Source organism: Myotis myotis, unplaced genomic scaffold (assembly GCF_014108235.1).
Source record: "Myotis myotis isolate mMyoMyo1 unplaced genomic scaffold, mMyoMyo1.p scaffold_m19_p_18, whole genome shotgun sequence".
Lineage (NCBI taxonomy): Eukaryota > Metazoa > Chordata > Mammalia > Chiroptera > Vespertilionidae > Myotis > Myotis myotis.
In genome coordinates, this window is record NW_023416322.1 from 31,664,029 (window position 1) to 31,680,168 (window position 16,140).

The window sequence follows — 16,140 nt, forward strand, 5'->3', positions numbered from 1 at the left end:
TGCATAAGGCTCTGAGCCTCTGCCTAAGCACCCCAGGGGCCCTTCAACGCCCTGGGGGATGACTGTGTGCCTCTGACCCCAGGAGCCTGGGCTGGAGAGGAACCCACTCTGAAGGTGGGGTGGGGAGGGGTACTTTGGAGAAGCCAGAAGTGCTTCCTGTCCAAGAGGAGAAGAGGAGGTGGCCCACTCCCCAGGATTTCAGGAGGAGCAAGCTGCTGCCTAACCCAACAAAATGCCACTGAGATGAACTGGCTTCCAACGCTGAAGATTCGTCACGCCATTCCTCTGGCTACAAAGCACTGCACAATCACATAATCTACTTAGAGCCTCAGAACATGCTTGTCAGGAATGTGGGGCATGGAACCCACCCAGTACAGACGCGGAAGCTGAGGGCAGAGAGGTGAAGACCAGATCCTGGAGCTTGGGGCTCCAGAGTCTAATCTGACAAGAACTTGACTCTGCAGGGAAAACCCCGCTCCTCTCCCCTTCCTTCATACATTCAACAAGGGCCTGGGCCACCAGCGCCTCCTGGGGGAAGTAGATGGAATTAACCTTGGGCTTCAGTATGTCAGTAACTTTATTGCTGTGTAACCTAGGCCAAATACTTACCCTCTTTGTGCCTTAGTTACCGCACTTATTCAGTAGAGGTTTAAAATACTTCAAGTAGACCATAATAGGAGAAAATATTTACAGATCATATATCTGACAGGAGTTAATATCCAGAATATCTAAAGAACTCTTATCACCTAACAACAGCAACAAAACAATCTGATTGAAAAACGGGCGAAGGACTTAGACATTTCTCCAAAGAAGATACACAAATGGTCAATAAGCACATGAAAAGATGCTTCACATCACTAGTCATCAGGGAAATGCAAATCAAAGTAAGACAGCACCTCATACCCAACATAACTAGAAAATAACTATCAACATAAACAGAAAATAAAAGCATTGGGGAGGATGTGAAGAAACTGGAACCCTCGTGCAGTGCTGGTGGGAATATGAAATGAGGCTGCCACTGTGGAAAACAGTATAATGGTTCGTCAAAAATTAAAAACATGCCCTGACCGTTGTCCCATGCAACAAAAGGTCACTGGTTCGATTCCCAGTCAAGACACATGCCTTGGTTGCAGGTTCCACCCCGGTCAGGGTGCATATGAGAGGCAACCGATCTATGTTCCTCTCTCTCTCTCTCTCTCTCTCTCTCTTTCCAATAAAAACATTTTTTTAAAATTAAAAACAGAATTATCATATGATCCAGCAACTCCACTTCTGGTATATATCCAAAATAATTGAAAGCAGGGCTTCAAAAAGATATTTGTACACTCACGAGATGTCCAAATGGTCAAGATGATCAATTGTATGTTCTGTGTATTTTGCCACAATTAAAAATAAAAAAATTGTAATGTTTCCACCTAAAAAGAAATAGAATCTACCATATAGTGTTGTTGTAAATATTAATAATAGATGCAAAATATTTATGGTTTGTAGACTTTTCTTAATATGTACAACATTTCAATAACAAATTTACAAAAAACTGTGTAAAGTGCTTAGAGCAGCGCATAGCAAGCAAGCATCGGGTGAGGGTAGAGCACCTTTGCTGCCCCGTGAATGTGCCTGAAACCCCAGCCGGACTGTGAACCCGTGAGGACCCAGACAGGACCATCCACCTCTGCTTCCCCAGCACCCAGCATAGGGCCTGGCACACACCATAATAGCAACAGTACTCAATAATAAGAACAAATAAGAGCAAAACCGTAGCTAATATTGATTAGGCTTTTTACCAGGTGCCACTTGCTATTGTAAGTGCTTTACTTACATTGATCCACTTAATTCTCACAACAGATTGATAAGGTATGTACTGCCATAATTCCCATTTTACAGATGAGGAAACTGAGGCCCATAGGGGGACACACATTCAGTGCATCAAATGCCTTAGGTGACTTATGACATGTTGTGGCATCATCTACTTCCTGACACTCCCTGGAATGCCTCTTTGCCCGCCAAGTCCTCCTCATCCTTCCTGATCCAGCCCAGGCACCATCTGGTGGCCACCCCTGTGCCTCCCCGAGCCTCCTTCCACCCCTATGGACACCGAGTTAATTCTTCTCTCCTCCGTGTTACCCGAATCCCCATGCATCACAGCCTCTGCCCTGCCACACTATGACCCATCTGTTTATCGTCTGTCTTTTCTTTGAGACCTGGGCCCCTTCCGAGCAGAAACCACATCACAACCCCAGGACCTGGTCCATACTAGGTGCTCATTTAATACTTACTTGGGGTAAAAATGAATGCGAAATGGAATGCTTGGTCTATCCCCTACCCAAAGCAGAAGTTCCCTTTATCCCCTCCCAGCCACCTTAACTCACTTCTGGAGCAAGGCAGGATATAAATCCACCAACCAGATGCAGTCTCACTTCCTTGGCAGGAGGTCAGTCAGCCCCTTCACAGGAAAATAGGACTGTCTCTGACACGCGACATGCTTTCAGCTAAGGCTGGAGCACTTAGTGCTTCGCTATTCCTCAGGCCCTCTCCTCTATGACCTGGTATAACAGCACCTGACCCCAAACAGCACCTCATGTTGTCAAAGTGTTCTTATGTCCACTATCTCACTCGATAGCCCTGTAAAGTGGGTGTTACACGTACAATGACCCCTCTGTGACAGATGAGGAAACGGAGGCACGGGGAGTTACTCAAGCTCCTTCTTATGGGCATGTGTTCTGCTCTGTCTGGGGGCTTAGGTGCCAAAAAGCAGGCGTTAGAACAAGCAAGCTGGCTTTTCCAAGACTCTCCTTAGGATTGCTCACCTTCCCCGGGATGGAGCTCACGCTGACCTCTCTCAGTGGGGTGATGAGGGGGCTGATGCAAATGATGCCTTCCCAGACCCTGACCTTCGGGAGGTGCCATTTAAAAATATATTTTTATTGATTTCAGAGAGGAAGGGAGAAGGAGAGAGACATAGAAACATCAATGATGAGTGAGAATTATTGATCGGCTGCCTCCTGCATGCCCCCTAGTGGGGATAGAGCCTAGAGCCTGCAACTGGGGCATGTGCCCTTGACTGGCATTGAATGGTGACCTCCTGGTTCATAGTCAATGCTTAACCACTGAGCCACCATGGCCAGGCGGGAGATGCCTTTTTTAAAGCCCTCCACCCCCGCAAGAATGGTCCCTGTGGGGACAGCTTTCTTCATCCAGAGATTAAGGAAAACAGTCTCCAGATGCAGAGAGGGAGACTCAAGACAACAGGAGTCCTGAGCTCCTCCCAGGATCGCGTGCTCCTCAGGGGAGCATGCTGAGCAGCGAGGCCACAAACTGCTTCCCCCAGAGACGCCCCTCCAGACAGATGGCCTGGGGGGGGGGGGGGGTTGGGGTGAGCCAGAGCCAGGCTGAGTTGCCCAGGTAGCAGAGGATGTTGGGAATTGGGCAAGCATATTGGGGGAAAGGCAGAGCCCGCAATCAGACTGTGGGTTGTGGGGCAACCTGGGGGAGCAGAACCTGGCCCCGTTTACAGGAAAGAGCTCCGTCCTGTGTGTGTGTCCCAACAGACCTGTGCCGGCCGGGCCCAGGCTGACGAAATCAGGCCCGGCAGGCAGGGCCGTGAAGAAATCCCCCAGGAAGGGGCCGGAGGAAGGCGAGGAGGAGGGGGCTGAGATGCCCCTTAGTACTCAATGGCCTGTGAAACCCAACTCGGTTCAGATGAAACGGGCAGGAAGCATCCCCCCCTGGGCCCGGGGAAGGACGGCCTGGGTCCCTGGACGTGAGGACGAGGCCCACGGGGATTCCAAACAGGTTCCTGTATTCCTCCCGCCGACACAGCGGACCACCCACTGTGTGCTGACGCTGGCCGGTGGGAAGGGTGGCCCCTGGCTTGGTGGAGGACAGACAGCAGCCCCACCTCGGTGCAGCAGGACACACACCTCCACAGGGAGTTCAGGCCCCGGGGTGGGGGGGGGGGGCGGCGGGGCAGGAAGGTCCAGAGGGAAATGGGTGGGGGCCCAGCTGAGTCCCAAAAGGCAAGTGTTGGCAGACAAGTGTTGGCAGACGGGCAAGTGTGGAAGGGATGGCGACAGGGCCCCACCAGGGAGCAGCAGGGCAAAACCCCCCTTCAGAGCTTGGCTGACCAGACACAAAGGTCCCCGCTCAACCTGCAGGGCACTCCTTCTCCTCTGTGATACAGAGACCCAGCTGGGAGAGAGCCAGCCAAGGCCCTTAAATGACACATACCCCCCACAACCCACAGTCTGATTGCGGGCTCTGCCTTTCCCCCAATATGCTTGCCCAATTCCCAACATCCTCTGCTACCTGGGCAACTCAGCCTGGCTCTGGCTCACCCCAACCCCCCCCCCCCCCCCCAGGCCATCTGTCTGGAGGGGCGTCTCTGGGGGAGGCAGTTTGTGGCCTTGCTGCTCAGCATGCTCCCCTGAGGAGCACGCGATCCTGGGAGGAGCTCAGGACTCCTGTTGTCTTGAGTCTCCCTCTCTGCATCTGGAGACTGTTTTCCTTAATCTCTGGATGAGCAATAAGGATGATGGCCCATCGTTCCCTTAAAACTCATTGTTTCTACCACAGTAACTTTAGGGCGTGGGTTCCCAGACAATCCTCAGAGAAGAAACCCACCAAGATGAGCCTCGCAGGGCCCGAGGCAGAGGAGACCCTCCCAGAGAGATCCTGCATCAGATTCCTGCGCTCTCAGAGAGAGAAACACAGACAACACAGACAGGGCGGGGCGGGGTTCAGCTGGGAGGGGTCAGGGGCCAGGGAGGATTTGGATCCGTGAGTCACAAGCAGCCCTGAGCTGGAGTGACACCACGTCTATCATCATTTTTTATTAGTAAAACCAGCCCCAGCCCTCTTTCCTCCAGGAAGACTTCCCTGATTGACAGTCACCCAAGTGCCACTCATCACTCTTCCCCTAACAGGCTGGATTGTTGGCTCTGCCCTGGTCCCCATCTGACTCAGCGGCACAAAACACACCTCACTGTCTATCTCCCAGACTGGCCCTGACCCTGCCACCCCAGGCTATTGCCAGCATCATCTTCCCACCCGTCCTGGCCCCTTCCCACGCGCTCCCTTTGCACACTGATCCTTGGGGCTCTCATCCAGAGACAGAGACCTTCAAGCCAGGGTCCATGTCGAGGGTGCCTCTGCCCTCATGTCCTGTCCCGCCATGTAGGTGCCTGAAGGAGTGATCAGCATCTCGTGTCAGAGGGTCAGCTCCCCAAAGAGAAGACCCCTCTCTCTCAGACAGAGGCTGAGAGCAGGGGCTGCCTCCCCCCTCAGACAGGGGCTCCTGGAGGAAGGGGCTGCTTCCCCCCTCAGACAGGGGCTCTTGGGGGCATGGGTTCTGTCTGTCATCCAAAATAGATGACCTCCTATTTGGAGGATCCAAACCTCCCCTCCTGGACCCATCGCTGACGCCCTAACCATGAAGAGAGAGACACCAGAAACTGCTGTGACATTGCTTTATTCTCTTCCCTCCCTGGTGTCCTTCCACACCCATGCACATGCCTGCGCACACACATCGGGCACATGCAGACACGCGTGGCAGAGCTCCACTCGGCCGCCGGGCTGGGTCACGTGGCTCCTGGGGCAGGCCTGGTGGCTGCCCGCTCCGTCTAGTAGAGGCTGTGCCGGGCGCAGTAGTGGGCGCACAGCTGCCGGTGGTACTGCAGGTGGTAGTCCCTCAGCAGCTGGCCCAGGACGTACAGGAACTCGTCAAAGCAGATCTGGTTGTCCTTGTCCTTGTCCGCTGCCCGGAACAGCTCGGTGACGAAGTACGGCTTCTCCCGGCCCTGAGGAGGGGCGGAGGGTCAGCCAGCCCCCAGGCACTCGGCCCTGCAGATGGTCCGGCTCCACCGCCTGCTAGCGAGGAACTTGGCCCTGTCTGCCGGGGACTGGTGGGAAACAGCTCCTCGCTCACTCGGTGGCCAGGACACTGCAGGGCAGAATCAGGCAGAAGGGGCACAGGGAGCCGGGCACCTGGACCTGGGCCGCATGGACAGACAGGTGGTGCAGGCTGGGCACAGCTTCCTGGCTGGCCGGCTAGTGGCTGAGCAGGGCTGCCCTCTGCTGGGGGCTTTTAAGCCTGTCTTCCCAGCTGCACATACACCCTGCAGGGGCCGCCCAGCCTGGGGCTGCACACGGGGAGCTGCCAGTCACCGCCCACCTGTCCCTCAGGCCTGCACCTCCAGCACCATTGCAGGTCGGCACCCAGTGGGTCGGATTCCCGCAGGGCGTGCCATCCGCCCAGGATTGTTCATGGCAACTGGCCTGTGTCCTCGGGGAAGTGCAGAATGGGGGAAGGCCACCGCCATGGGCCCTGGGACTGTCCGTTGTCCCAGAGCAGTGGCCCTGAGGGCTACGGACTGGGGGTGGCGTAGGAGAGCAAAGGAGCTTTCGGGGTGGAAGGGACAGCAGGGAGGAGGTCAATGGTCAGCGTGCATGGAGGAGACAGGACAGGCGACGATGAGAAGAGCCCCTGGCAGGGCAGGGGCAGTGAAGCAGGTTTCAGCCAGTTTGGGCTGGAGGCGGGGACCCAGGGTGCAGCCCTCAGAAAGCCTCCGAGGAGGGAAGTCACTGCATCAGGAAACAGCTGGGGGTCTGGAGGGCAGCTCCCACCCTGGGGCGGACTGGCACCCTCTGTCCCCCCCAACACCCTCCACCAGCTACTTCCTTTAATCTGTCCCCTCCACAGAGCTGGCTGACCCCACAGTGCACAGACCTCCTGCCTGGGGCAGCTCTCCCAGGCTGCCCTCACTTAGCCCACCTGCCCAGGCCGCCATCTCCGCCCTGTGCCCAGGTGCCTGCCCCGTGGGCCCCGTACCCAGGTGGAACGGCTTCCCTAGAAACAGGGGGCCTAACCACAGTCCCCCCGTCCCCCCTCTGTGACCTCGTGGCTGTGCTCCGATAAGCCCAGGACCAGACTCTTCTCTGATGTTCCCCAAAGGGAGGCAAGGCAGACCCGCAGGGACGAGGGGTGCTTGTCCTGGATGAGCAGCCTTGACTCACCCGGGGGCATGGCACCGAGGGCAGACACTCGGGTTGGCCTTGCATCCCCAGGAGCCGGATAATCACATGGCTCATCCTGATGGCAGGGGAGATTCCAGGCCTGAGCAGGGTGGCTCAGCAGCCTAGACTCGGGGCTGGGCCCCTAGGCTGGTCTGAGACTTGGCCTGGGACAAGAGAGGGAGGGGGAGCTCCATTTCCTATCTGCCCACACCTCATCCCTCCTGGCTCCCCTTTAACCCAGCAATCCTCCCTAGCGTGGGGGTGGGGCAGAGGAAGCTGTGCTAGACCCCAGGAGAAGGGGCTGGGCTCGAGGGGCAGGCTGGGCAGGGCCGAGGGGCCGAGGGAAGGGTTAGGACCTGTTCTCAGGGGAAGCAAAACAAGCAGAGCAACAACCGGCTTTGGGGTTCGGATGGCGTCTCAGGGATTAGCGATGCTTGGGCTGGAGCGGGGCCGGGCAGGGAGTCTCGGGAGGAAAAGCCGCCAGGCCGTCCTCCCTCTGCCCGCCGATCCTGCCTCAGCCTCCCCTCCCCTAAGTTCAAATGCTCCTGGGAGATGCTCCCCGCACCAAACCCTCACTTCAAACCCCACAGCCCACCCTCCACTCCCCCCACCTGCCCCCAGGCCCCGCACCAGGCTCTCCATGAAGCGGGGCACGGTGTCCATGAGCAGGGCCTTCAGCTCCTCCAGGGACAGGGTCTCCACGTCCCCCTCCCGGGCCGCGTACTGGTGGTAGCTGCGGATGATTTGGAAGAGGGATTCCTCGACTGGCGTGTCCGTCATGGCAGCGGGGCCCTCTGATGGCAGCGGGACAAGGGCCAGCTCCAGAGATGTGGAGGTGGAGCAGCTGCGGACAGCGGAGAACCCGGGAGAGAGCAGCACCTCCTCTGGGCCGGCCCAAGCATCCTCTGCCCTTCCCTCCCTGCCCCCCTGGTCTCAGGCCCCTCCCTGCCCATCCTCCGTGCCTCCGATCACGGCAGCCAGTGTTGTGACTCCTCACAGGTTCCTCGCAGCACAGCCGAGCCTTCACTGCATTCCTGGGATGACATCACAGGCACTTGCTCCCTAAGATGCACTCAGCCAGCTTCAGGGACCCACCTTCCCTCAGAGCCTGATCTGACGCATCTCAGACCCACACGAGGTCACAAGGTTATCCATCTCCCTGCCTCCAGCTCATCCTCCCAGCTCCAGGGCTTGGGTGGGGCTACACACACAGCTCCAATACGTCTCCTGGCATGTCCTACCTCAATCAGGGAACCCCCACTCCACAGTCATGAAGGACAGTCACTCATCCGACAAATATTTCTCAAGGCTCCGCAGCGTGCGGGCTCTCCAGGCAATATGAGTAGGACACGCGGCCAGCTCACAGGGCGGGAACGAGTGGAGGGGACAGTCACACTGTGAACACTGCTGATTTAGTGGCACAAACGGGGCACCCTGGGCACCCAGGAAGGGACACCATCTGCCTGGAGAGTTGAGGAAGACTTCAGTTGAGGCAACATTTAGGTGGGATTGAAGATGTTGTTGCGAGGAGAAGCACGGAGGACCAGCACTCCAGACGGAGGAACCGCATGGTCATAGGCTGGGGGTATGAAAGTGGGTGGCCTGCGAGGGGAAGGTGTCCACAGGGTTCATGAGGAGCAGGTACGAGACACGGGGCTGGAGAGGAGGATGGAGGCCGATGCGAAGGGCCCTGTGTGCCAAGCTAGAGCTGCAACTTTCTCCTGTGCACAGGATTTCAGATGGTAGGTGATGGGTGGGAGATCAGAGACAAGTGGTAGGAACAGCTTTATTATAAGGCAATAATCGACTGCTGTGTGGAAATGGCCCTCCTCTAAAAGAAGCCAGGTGTGTAGGCTTGGCCTCCAGACAGCTACCCCCTGGGCCTTTGAGTGGCAGGTGAACTCCTTCCCCCATCTCCAGCTTTCTGTCAGCTAGCCAGCCCTTCTACCCCTGCCTTGCTTCTCCTCTGGGAGGGGCACACAGCGGGGGAGTGAATCTCCCAGAAGGGGGCGCCAAAGAGCAGGTTATTGAACCAGAGATTAAGCCTCCACATCCCTGAAGGTTTGAGAGAAACAGGTAAATACTGAAGCCAAACTTCTTCCAGTTTACAGGGTGAGCCTTCATCTACCCAACATAATGATTTCCTCGCCAAATAATTGGTTCATCCATACACTAAAATAAAATAGAAATGGCTCACGTGTCTAAGAGGTAAAACAAGTTGGCAATGCCAAGCTAGAGTCCCAGAGAATTTATGGACTACCTTAGATCAGCCATCATTCCCCTGGGGATTTATCCCAAGAAAGTAATTAAAAAACAATAAGTCTGGTAAGAAAAAGCAATAAGTAGGTGTTGACCACAGCAATATCTATAGCCAAATAGCAAAAATAAAAACCTAGAAGCCACCTAATTAAGGAATTTGGTATGCCAATACGACCTTGGACAATTGCTAGATAACAGCTTGTCACTTTAAAAAAAATCAATTTTTGACACAGAGCTTGTTGGGGGTAGAGGTTTCATATTGTACCGCCTTCACCTGCCTTTTTTTCAATCTGGGACAAAAAAAACCAACAACAAAAAACCCCACATACTGTCCCAATACACAGTGATGATGATCTTCAACAGCTGTGTTGCAACTAGTCTTTTCATTAATACTGTGCTGTGGACATCTGCTCACACACTAAATGAATGTAGCCTAATTTTAACGAGTGCATAGTGATCATTTACTTGCATATATCAACATTTGTTCTTTAATCCATTACCAGTAGCCATTTAAATTATGTTAGGTTCATACGATTCAAGGTTAATTCTTGCTTAACACTGACATTTCTTCCAAATTTTGCCATGTGTGCTACGTGCTAGGCGCAGCAATTCTCAACCTGTGGGTCGCAACCCCTTTGGCGGTCGAACGACCCTTTCGCAGGGATCGCCTAAGACCATCCTGCATATCAGATATTTACATTATGATTCATAACAGTAGCAACATTACAGTTATGAAGTAGCAACGAAAATAATTTTATGGTTGGGTCACGACATGAGGAACTGTATTTAAAGGGCCAGAAGGTTGAGAACCACTGTGCTAGGGGGAAGGATAGAAATGAATTTCCACCACTTCCTCTGACTGAGCCACACTGTTTCACTGCCAGTACCTCCCACAGCCATACGAAGAGGCTCTGGAACTAGACAGAGGTTGTGATGTGATGTGGTGGTTGTGGAAAATTGTGAATGTACTTAATGTTGCTGGCATGTACATTTTAAAAATATATTTTATTGATTTTTTACAGAGAGGAAGGGAGAGGGATAGACAGTCAGAAACATCGATGAGAGAGAAACATCAATCAGCTGCCCCCTGCACACCCCCCACTGGGGATGTGCCCGCAACCAAGGCACATGCCCCTGACCAGAATCAAACCTGGGAACCTTTGCTGCAGACCAAGATCAACAGTAATTGATATAAATGTGAGGAGTCTGGCAGAAGGCTGGCCAGGACTCCTTTTGATATTCACAGGGTGAATATCTACATTTAATACCTGCTGCTGACTCAATGGCCTAAAGCAAACTCCCCCCAAGACCTGACAATCTTACTGTTTGCTAAACATTACCATTGATATGTCTGTTTGCATTCCTAAAGGCAATTGTGTATTCTAGCTAATAAAAACAGCCTGGAATGGAGCAATGGAGAGGGCTTGACCTTCATGGTTAGGCTGTCCTCTGGTTCCCCCGGTAATTATAAAAATTAATATTCCATCTTGTGTGTATCATTTGCTTGTCAGCCCTCCCTCCAAGTCTTTGAACCCGCGAAAGCCATGCTGGCCGTGGACTCTCACAAACCTTCAGTCCACAGGTCGACGCTCTATCCATTGAGCCAAACCGGTTAGGACTGGCATGTACATTTTGAAGGATCATAGACAAATTACATTTTATTTAAATTAAATTTTATTAACATTTTATTATATATCATGTGAAATACATTGTATTTTAACTGCATAGGACAAAAACTACTAGTAAAATTTTAAGAATATGTAAAATAAACACAAATATTTAAAAACTGCATCTCTAAGGGGAGCACCCTCTGCCATGGCAGCTACATGGGATGCAGCCCAGGACGGGGGACCACAGGCCTCACAGGAGCTGAAGGGAGTTGCCCACATGCTGCAGGTGGTTCTTCTGCTTCGTGAAGGTCAGTGAAAGCTGTGCCCGGAGCCCGCTCTGAATCTGGAGAGGCCACTGGAGTTAACCATGCCTCTTGGTGTCTTTTTTGAACTTGCTCTGGAGCTGGTTCTGTAGATCCCAGAAGAGAACATGTTATCACCATGACTGCCTCGATGTGCCTTCTAAAGACAGAACATCTCTCCTGTCCATCAGAGAGTCTCAGCGCAAGAGCCACCCCAGGAAGTCTTCCCAGACTGCAGGCCATGGGGACAGTGATCAGAGCAACTCTTTGCTCCTGCCTAACCCTAGCTTCTGGAAGCTCTTCTCTGTGTTGCTTAGATCCACAGGCACCCAAACCTTCCACCCCCAGGCGTCCTCATCCTCTGCCTCTACCTCTGTGGGCTCATGGTGCTCCAGCTCTGAAAGGAGCAGCTGGGCCCAGTGCTCCAGGTGTGAGCTGGTTCTGTAGATCCCAGAAGGACAGAGGCAGATGGGAAAGGCCCTGTGTGGGTAATGGCACGCCTCATTCCACGTCTAGTGGAGTGGACTGTCACTGATGGCTCAGCCTGAGCTTTCTGCTCATCATTCCCTGCCCTCTCCTCCCCGCTCCTCTTCAGTCCTGTCTTCTCACTTGCTTCCCAGACACTCTCTGGACTCCAGCACTAGCTTTACTCCTCATGCCTGGAACAGCCATCACTCTGTGCTTTCCCCAGACATCCAGCTCCCAGCATTTAGCAAACCATTGTTAGGATCAGCTCAGCAGGCAGGCTGGCTCTAATCTCCACAAGGACCACACACAGGCTAAAACACACACACGCACACACACACACACACACGCACACACACACACACGCACAGGGACAGAACACAGCCCAGAAGCCCAGGACACAGGACAAGGGATCCAGTCCTCTGGGTACTGATGAGTGTCCCAATCACAGTGCCTATGTGACCCATATGCCAGCCACTCAATGTCTTTTTCAGTGGTGCCATCTCCCCTATTTCCCTGGCGTCATGCTGGGCAGGAGTGCGTGGGCATGAGGCACCCTGTTCACACCTCCCTTGGCTCCTGCTGCCTGAAGTTCCTGAATCCCCAGATGCTGATACTGACTTGCGAAGGAAAAGCATGGCTGGGCCAACAGAATGCTCTGCACTGCTGACCCTGGGACCTGGCACGCTGGCTGCACTAGGGAGCAGGGGCAGAGGTGGACAGAGGCGCTGGTGAGAGAGGTGGTCAGTTATGCTGGGGGCCAAAGGGAGGGCACCCTCCTGGCACATCCCTGGGTAAGTCCCCCCATGGAGAACCCACAATTACATTCACCAAGAAGGGGCGGTTCTGACAGCATAAGTAGCCAAAGGAAAGCAGGAAACAGGCTGTATCTGGGCAAAAGACACACTTTATTGTTTCTTGGAGGTGTCAGGCTGGGCTGGGCTCAGTGTCCTCCCCCAGAACAGAGCGGGGCTCCGTGGCTGTGATTGTGGTAGTCCGTGGCTATGACTCCCAACACCGACAGAAACTCAGAAAAGTCGATCTTCTTGTCGTTATTCTTGTCCTGGTCCTCAAAGATATGGGCCAAGAAATCTTTGCCCTTTTTTTCCTGTGGAAAAGACAAATTCAGTCCCAAAAGTGTTATGGGTGGAATAGGAGGAGGAGGAGGCAGAGAGGGGGAGAGAAGCATCTGGGGCCACACAGGTGTAGCTGGTGTGGGCCAGTGGAGGGTATCTGGGAATGAGGGGAACATTAGCATTACCCTGCAGGTCACTGAGGGATTTTCCTTGGATCAAGTATCAGCATGAAAGAGAGACAGAGTGGTGGTGGGCAGACTCAGCCCAGAGCCTCACTGATCAATGAGCTGGTGGGTGGATGGTCTTTAGACCTAGACCTGCTCCCCCAACTCACTTCCAGGACCCCATCTACCTAAGTTCTACCCAGAAACTAAAGATAGGCCCTATCCATCTTCTCTTCATTCCTAACCCTCCTCTCCTATCTCCTATTTGCCTTCCTGAATCTTCCATGCTCAGTGCCCTCTTTTGCTCACCTACTCTCTGTGTCACCTAGTAGCCTCTCTTTTTGTAATCAGTTCAGTATATTCTAACTATCAGACTAAGTCAGGTCTACGAATGAGCTTTTCATTGTTATGAAAGGTATTAAATTTTATCAGCCATAGAATTTCTATCACCTTCCCTTGGATCTCAGAGAACCTAATGGCGGCTTCTAGAGGCTTCAGTGTCCTAGATGTAGAGTGACAAGTGGGAGGGGACCTGTACTTTACTCTCCTATTTGAACATCTGATAACTACCCTTGACTTCCAGATGCCTTTACACTTGGCCATATCTTTACACTGTACCATATCTTTCATCCTGATAATAAGTCAGGAAAGTCCTCTTAGGCCTTTTTGCAGATGAGAATACTGAGGATGAGAGAATGGGGTTGACTTGATAAAGATCCCACAAAAAAGCGTCCTCTGCAATTGCAGGACCTTGAGAAGTTACCCAGACTCACACAAGCATGGAGGAAGTTAGGGAAATTCTCCTTCAGCATCTTCAGCAGGCCCGGCTTGTCAATCTTGTCATCAGGTTTGGTGTATTTGTGGAACAGGACGATCAAGTCCATCACGGACTGTTCAACTGGAGTATGGCTCATGTTGGTTTTCAAGGAAGCTGCCAGAGAGAAAGATGGGGACCTTTGTTATCCTTCTCCCCAGGTGAGGGACCCTAAGTCAGGACAACGGGGTGGGAACTGAGCATCCAGTGAAGTGAGGCTCAGTTGGAACATAAAGAGCTGTATCAGCCTAGGAGGTGGGATGCGATGCTCACGAGGAGGAGAGTGTGACCAAGGCTGGGGCCTGGACCCATGCAGGTCAGGTCCAAGAGGAGATGGAGGAGAACAGAGAAACCCACTGTGGACAGAACCACAGGAGGCAGAAGCAGAGAGGTTGGAGTCAACCACACGGAAAATTATTGAAATTTAGTTGGGACCTGAGCCAAACACAGCATTTGGATGACTCTACTCTTCAAGAGCATCAACACCATCTCCTCCAGGGTCACCGTCAGGGTTAGAGTCATGGGGACAAAATAACTTCCTGACTAGTCTGGCCTGACCCTCCCTGGGCTGCTCTTGGAATGAGTCCCCTGAGGTGCCGATTCTGAACATAAAGCAAGCTCTAAATGAAACGGGCCCTGGAGGCTCCCAGCGGTGAGTGTGAGTAGGATGGTGAGTGTGAGCAGAGATATACAGCCCTGTCCTGAGCTCCCGCAAGGTTTCCTGGACCATTCCCACTAGATTGAATGAAGGACTGCTGACTAGTGTTGGCATCATGTGTGAAATGAACAGAAATACCTGCCTCAGTTTTAGGCTCTTGGGTGGAATGCGGGCAGATAGGCTCCTTCAGATGACCTTTGTACCTCCTTGCTATATAGAACCCCAAGGCCAGACCACATTTAAGTGAAGAGGACTGACTTGCCAAAGCCATTACCTCCACCAACAATCTGGACCCCAAGCAGAGAAATGGGACAGTGCAGCCCTCACACCCCAGACTTTCCCAAACTCTCAAGAAATGTGCATGGCTCCCATGTGTGGGCATCTAACAAAACCTTCCATTGTCTCCTGATCTGGGAGGAAGGGCCTCCTTGTTATGTCCCTAAGTGAAAACAGCTAAGGCCTTCTGTCAACTTAGCCAAGGCCTTAGCTGAGCCCTGGGCACAGAAGGTCACTGGTCATTCCCTCAGGTGGGAACGAGGTTCAAAACCTTAGTTTCTGGGTCACTGAATCAAGTAGTAGCAAGTCTCCTTATCACCAGGGCACAGCGAGTGGACATCCCAGGCCTGGGTTTAGGAGAATCTTCCAGACTTTGGGAGAGCCACCCACTCTCCGGAGGTTGGGGTGCAAAGGCCATGGCATGAGAGTCCGATGACTCCAGAGAGAAAAGAAGACAAGGAGGAGAGGAAGGTTCATATACTGAGCTCCCACCAGGGATGCTCCAACAGAGCTGGCACAGAAGAGCCAAAGGAGCAATGGGAGCATCAGTACAGACAACTTGTTGTAGATAGGCCCTTGGGACCTAGTGAGTTCAAGTTGGAAAGACAGAAAACAGGCAGAGTTGAGACTGGATACAGGTTCCTGAATGCGCTCCCATCACCGCTCTCCCTATTCCTGGACACAGAAGAACACACTGGGCCCTGATGAACCCCCCTGGCAAACAGTTAGGTGCAGACTTACCGGAGCTGACGAGGTGTCACTGAGAAGAAGGTGAGTGTGCTGTGCATCTGGGCAAAGACTGGTCCCTTTATAAGGCTCAGCCTGGCTCCTCCCAGGCACTGGGAGCCCTTAGGCCATGCTGTTTCTCTGCTTCCTGGATCATTGCCTCACTCAGGTGGGTGGGACACACCTAGAAGAGTGTGTTCATCATGTTCCTGTATAATGCCAGGCACTCCCAAGGGATTGCACTATTCTAGAGGATTATTCTGGGGCTAAGGAAAGCTAGGGCTGGGGTGGGGAAGACAATGGGATTGTCTTAAGAGCACAGGAATTGTGGTAGGGAAAACTGGGTTTCTGAACTTAAAGAGGATGGGTCTCTGAAGGCAGCATCGTCTATGTTTGCTCATCACCTTCTACAAGTTTGTCTGACATCTAACAAAAACTCTGACCAGTGGTTTATAAGTCCATAACTATACCACGCATCACCTTACCTCTCATATTGACATTCCTCCTAAACCTTCAAAACCTCATGAGATGGTGCTGTTACCCTCATATTGAGGACAGGGAATTGAGGGAGTAAGAGGTAAGCTAAGTTCCTATGTGCACAATGCTAATAGACAGCAAGCTCAAGAGATGACCCAGAAAAGCCTGATTCAAAAGTTCCCTCCTAACCCCACTACTAGACCCCGGGGTCAGCGCAGGGCCTGTGAACTTGAAGTTTAGGGGAGGGAAGCAGGGTCACCCAAGTTCCATCTTCATGTGGGGTTCTCACTGTAGTGGTAGGA

General features: G+C 52.9%; 2 protein-coding genes across 4 annotated transcripts; both read right to left on the reverse strand.

Annotated features, from left to right (window-relative positions):
* Nucleotides 1–5,451: 5,451 nt before the first annotated feature.
* On the reverse strand, nucleotides 5,452–8,221 carry LOC118673663 (protein S100-A15A-like). Of its 3 annotated transcripts, none has more exons than XM_036344769.1 (2): nucleotides 7,642–8,140; nucleotides 5,452–5,795 (listed from the first exon to the last, which is right to left on the reverse strand). In XM_036344769.1, exons 1-2 carry the CDS (start codon nucleotides 7,789–7,791, stop codon nucleotides 5,619–5,621), a joined length of 327 nt encoding a protein of 108 aa, XP_036200662.1. In that variant the 5' UTR covers nucleotides 7,792–8,140; the 3' UTR covers nucleotides 5,452–5,618. The 3 variants fall into 3 exon arrangements, 2 of the variants coding, with proteins under 2 accessions (XP_036200662.1, XP_036200661.1); XR_004973436.1 differs by having other exon boundaries at nucleotides 5,652–7,175; nucleotides 7,642–7,780; XM_036344768.1 differs by having other exon boundaries at nucleotides 5,652–7,087; nucleotides 7,642–8,221.
* Nucleotides 8,222–12,534: 4,313 nt separating this feature from the next.
* LOC118673530 (protein S100-A7-like) lies at nucleotides 12,535–15,535 on the reverse strand. The gene is made up of 3 exons (XM_036344475.1): nucleotides 15,377–15,535; nucleotides 13,661–13,818; nucleotides 12,535–12,755 (listed from the first exon to the last, which is right to left on the reverse strand). Exons 2-3 carry the CDS (start codon nucleotides 13,799–13,801, stop codon nucleotides 12,591–12,593), a joined length of 306 nt encoding a protein of 101 aa, XP_036200368.1. The 5' UTR covers nucleotides 13,802–13,818; nucleotides 15,377–15,535; the 3' UTR covers nucleotides 12,535–12,590.
* Nucleotides 15,536–16,140: the final 605 nt, after the last annotated feature.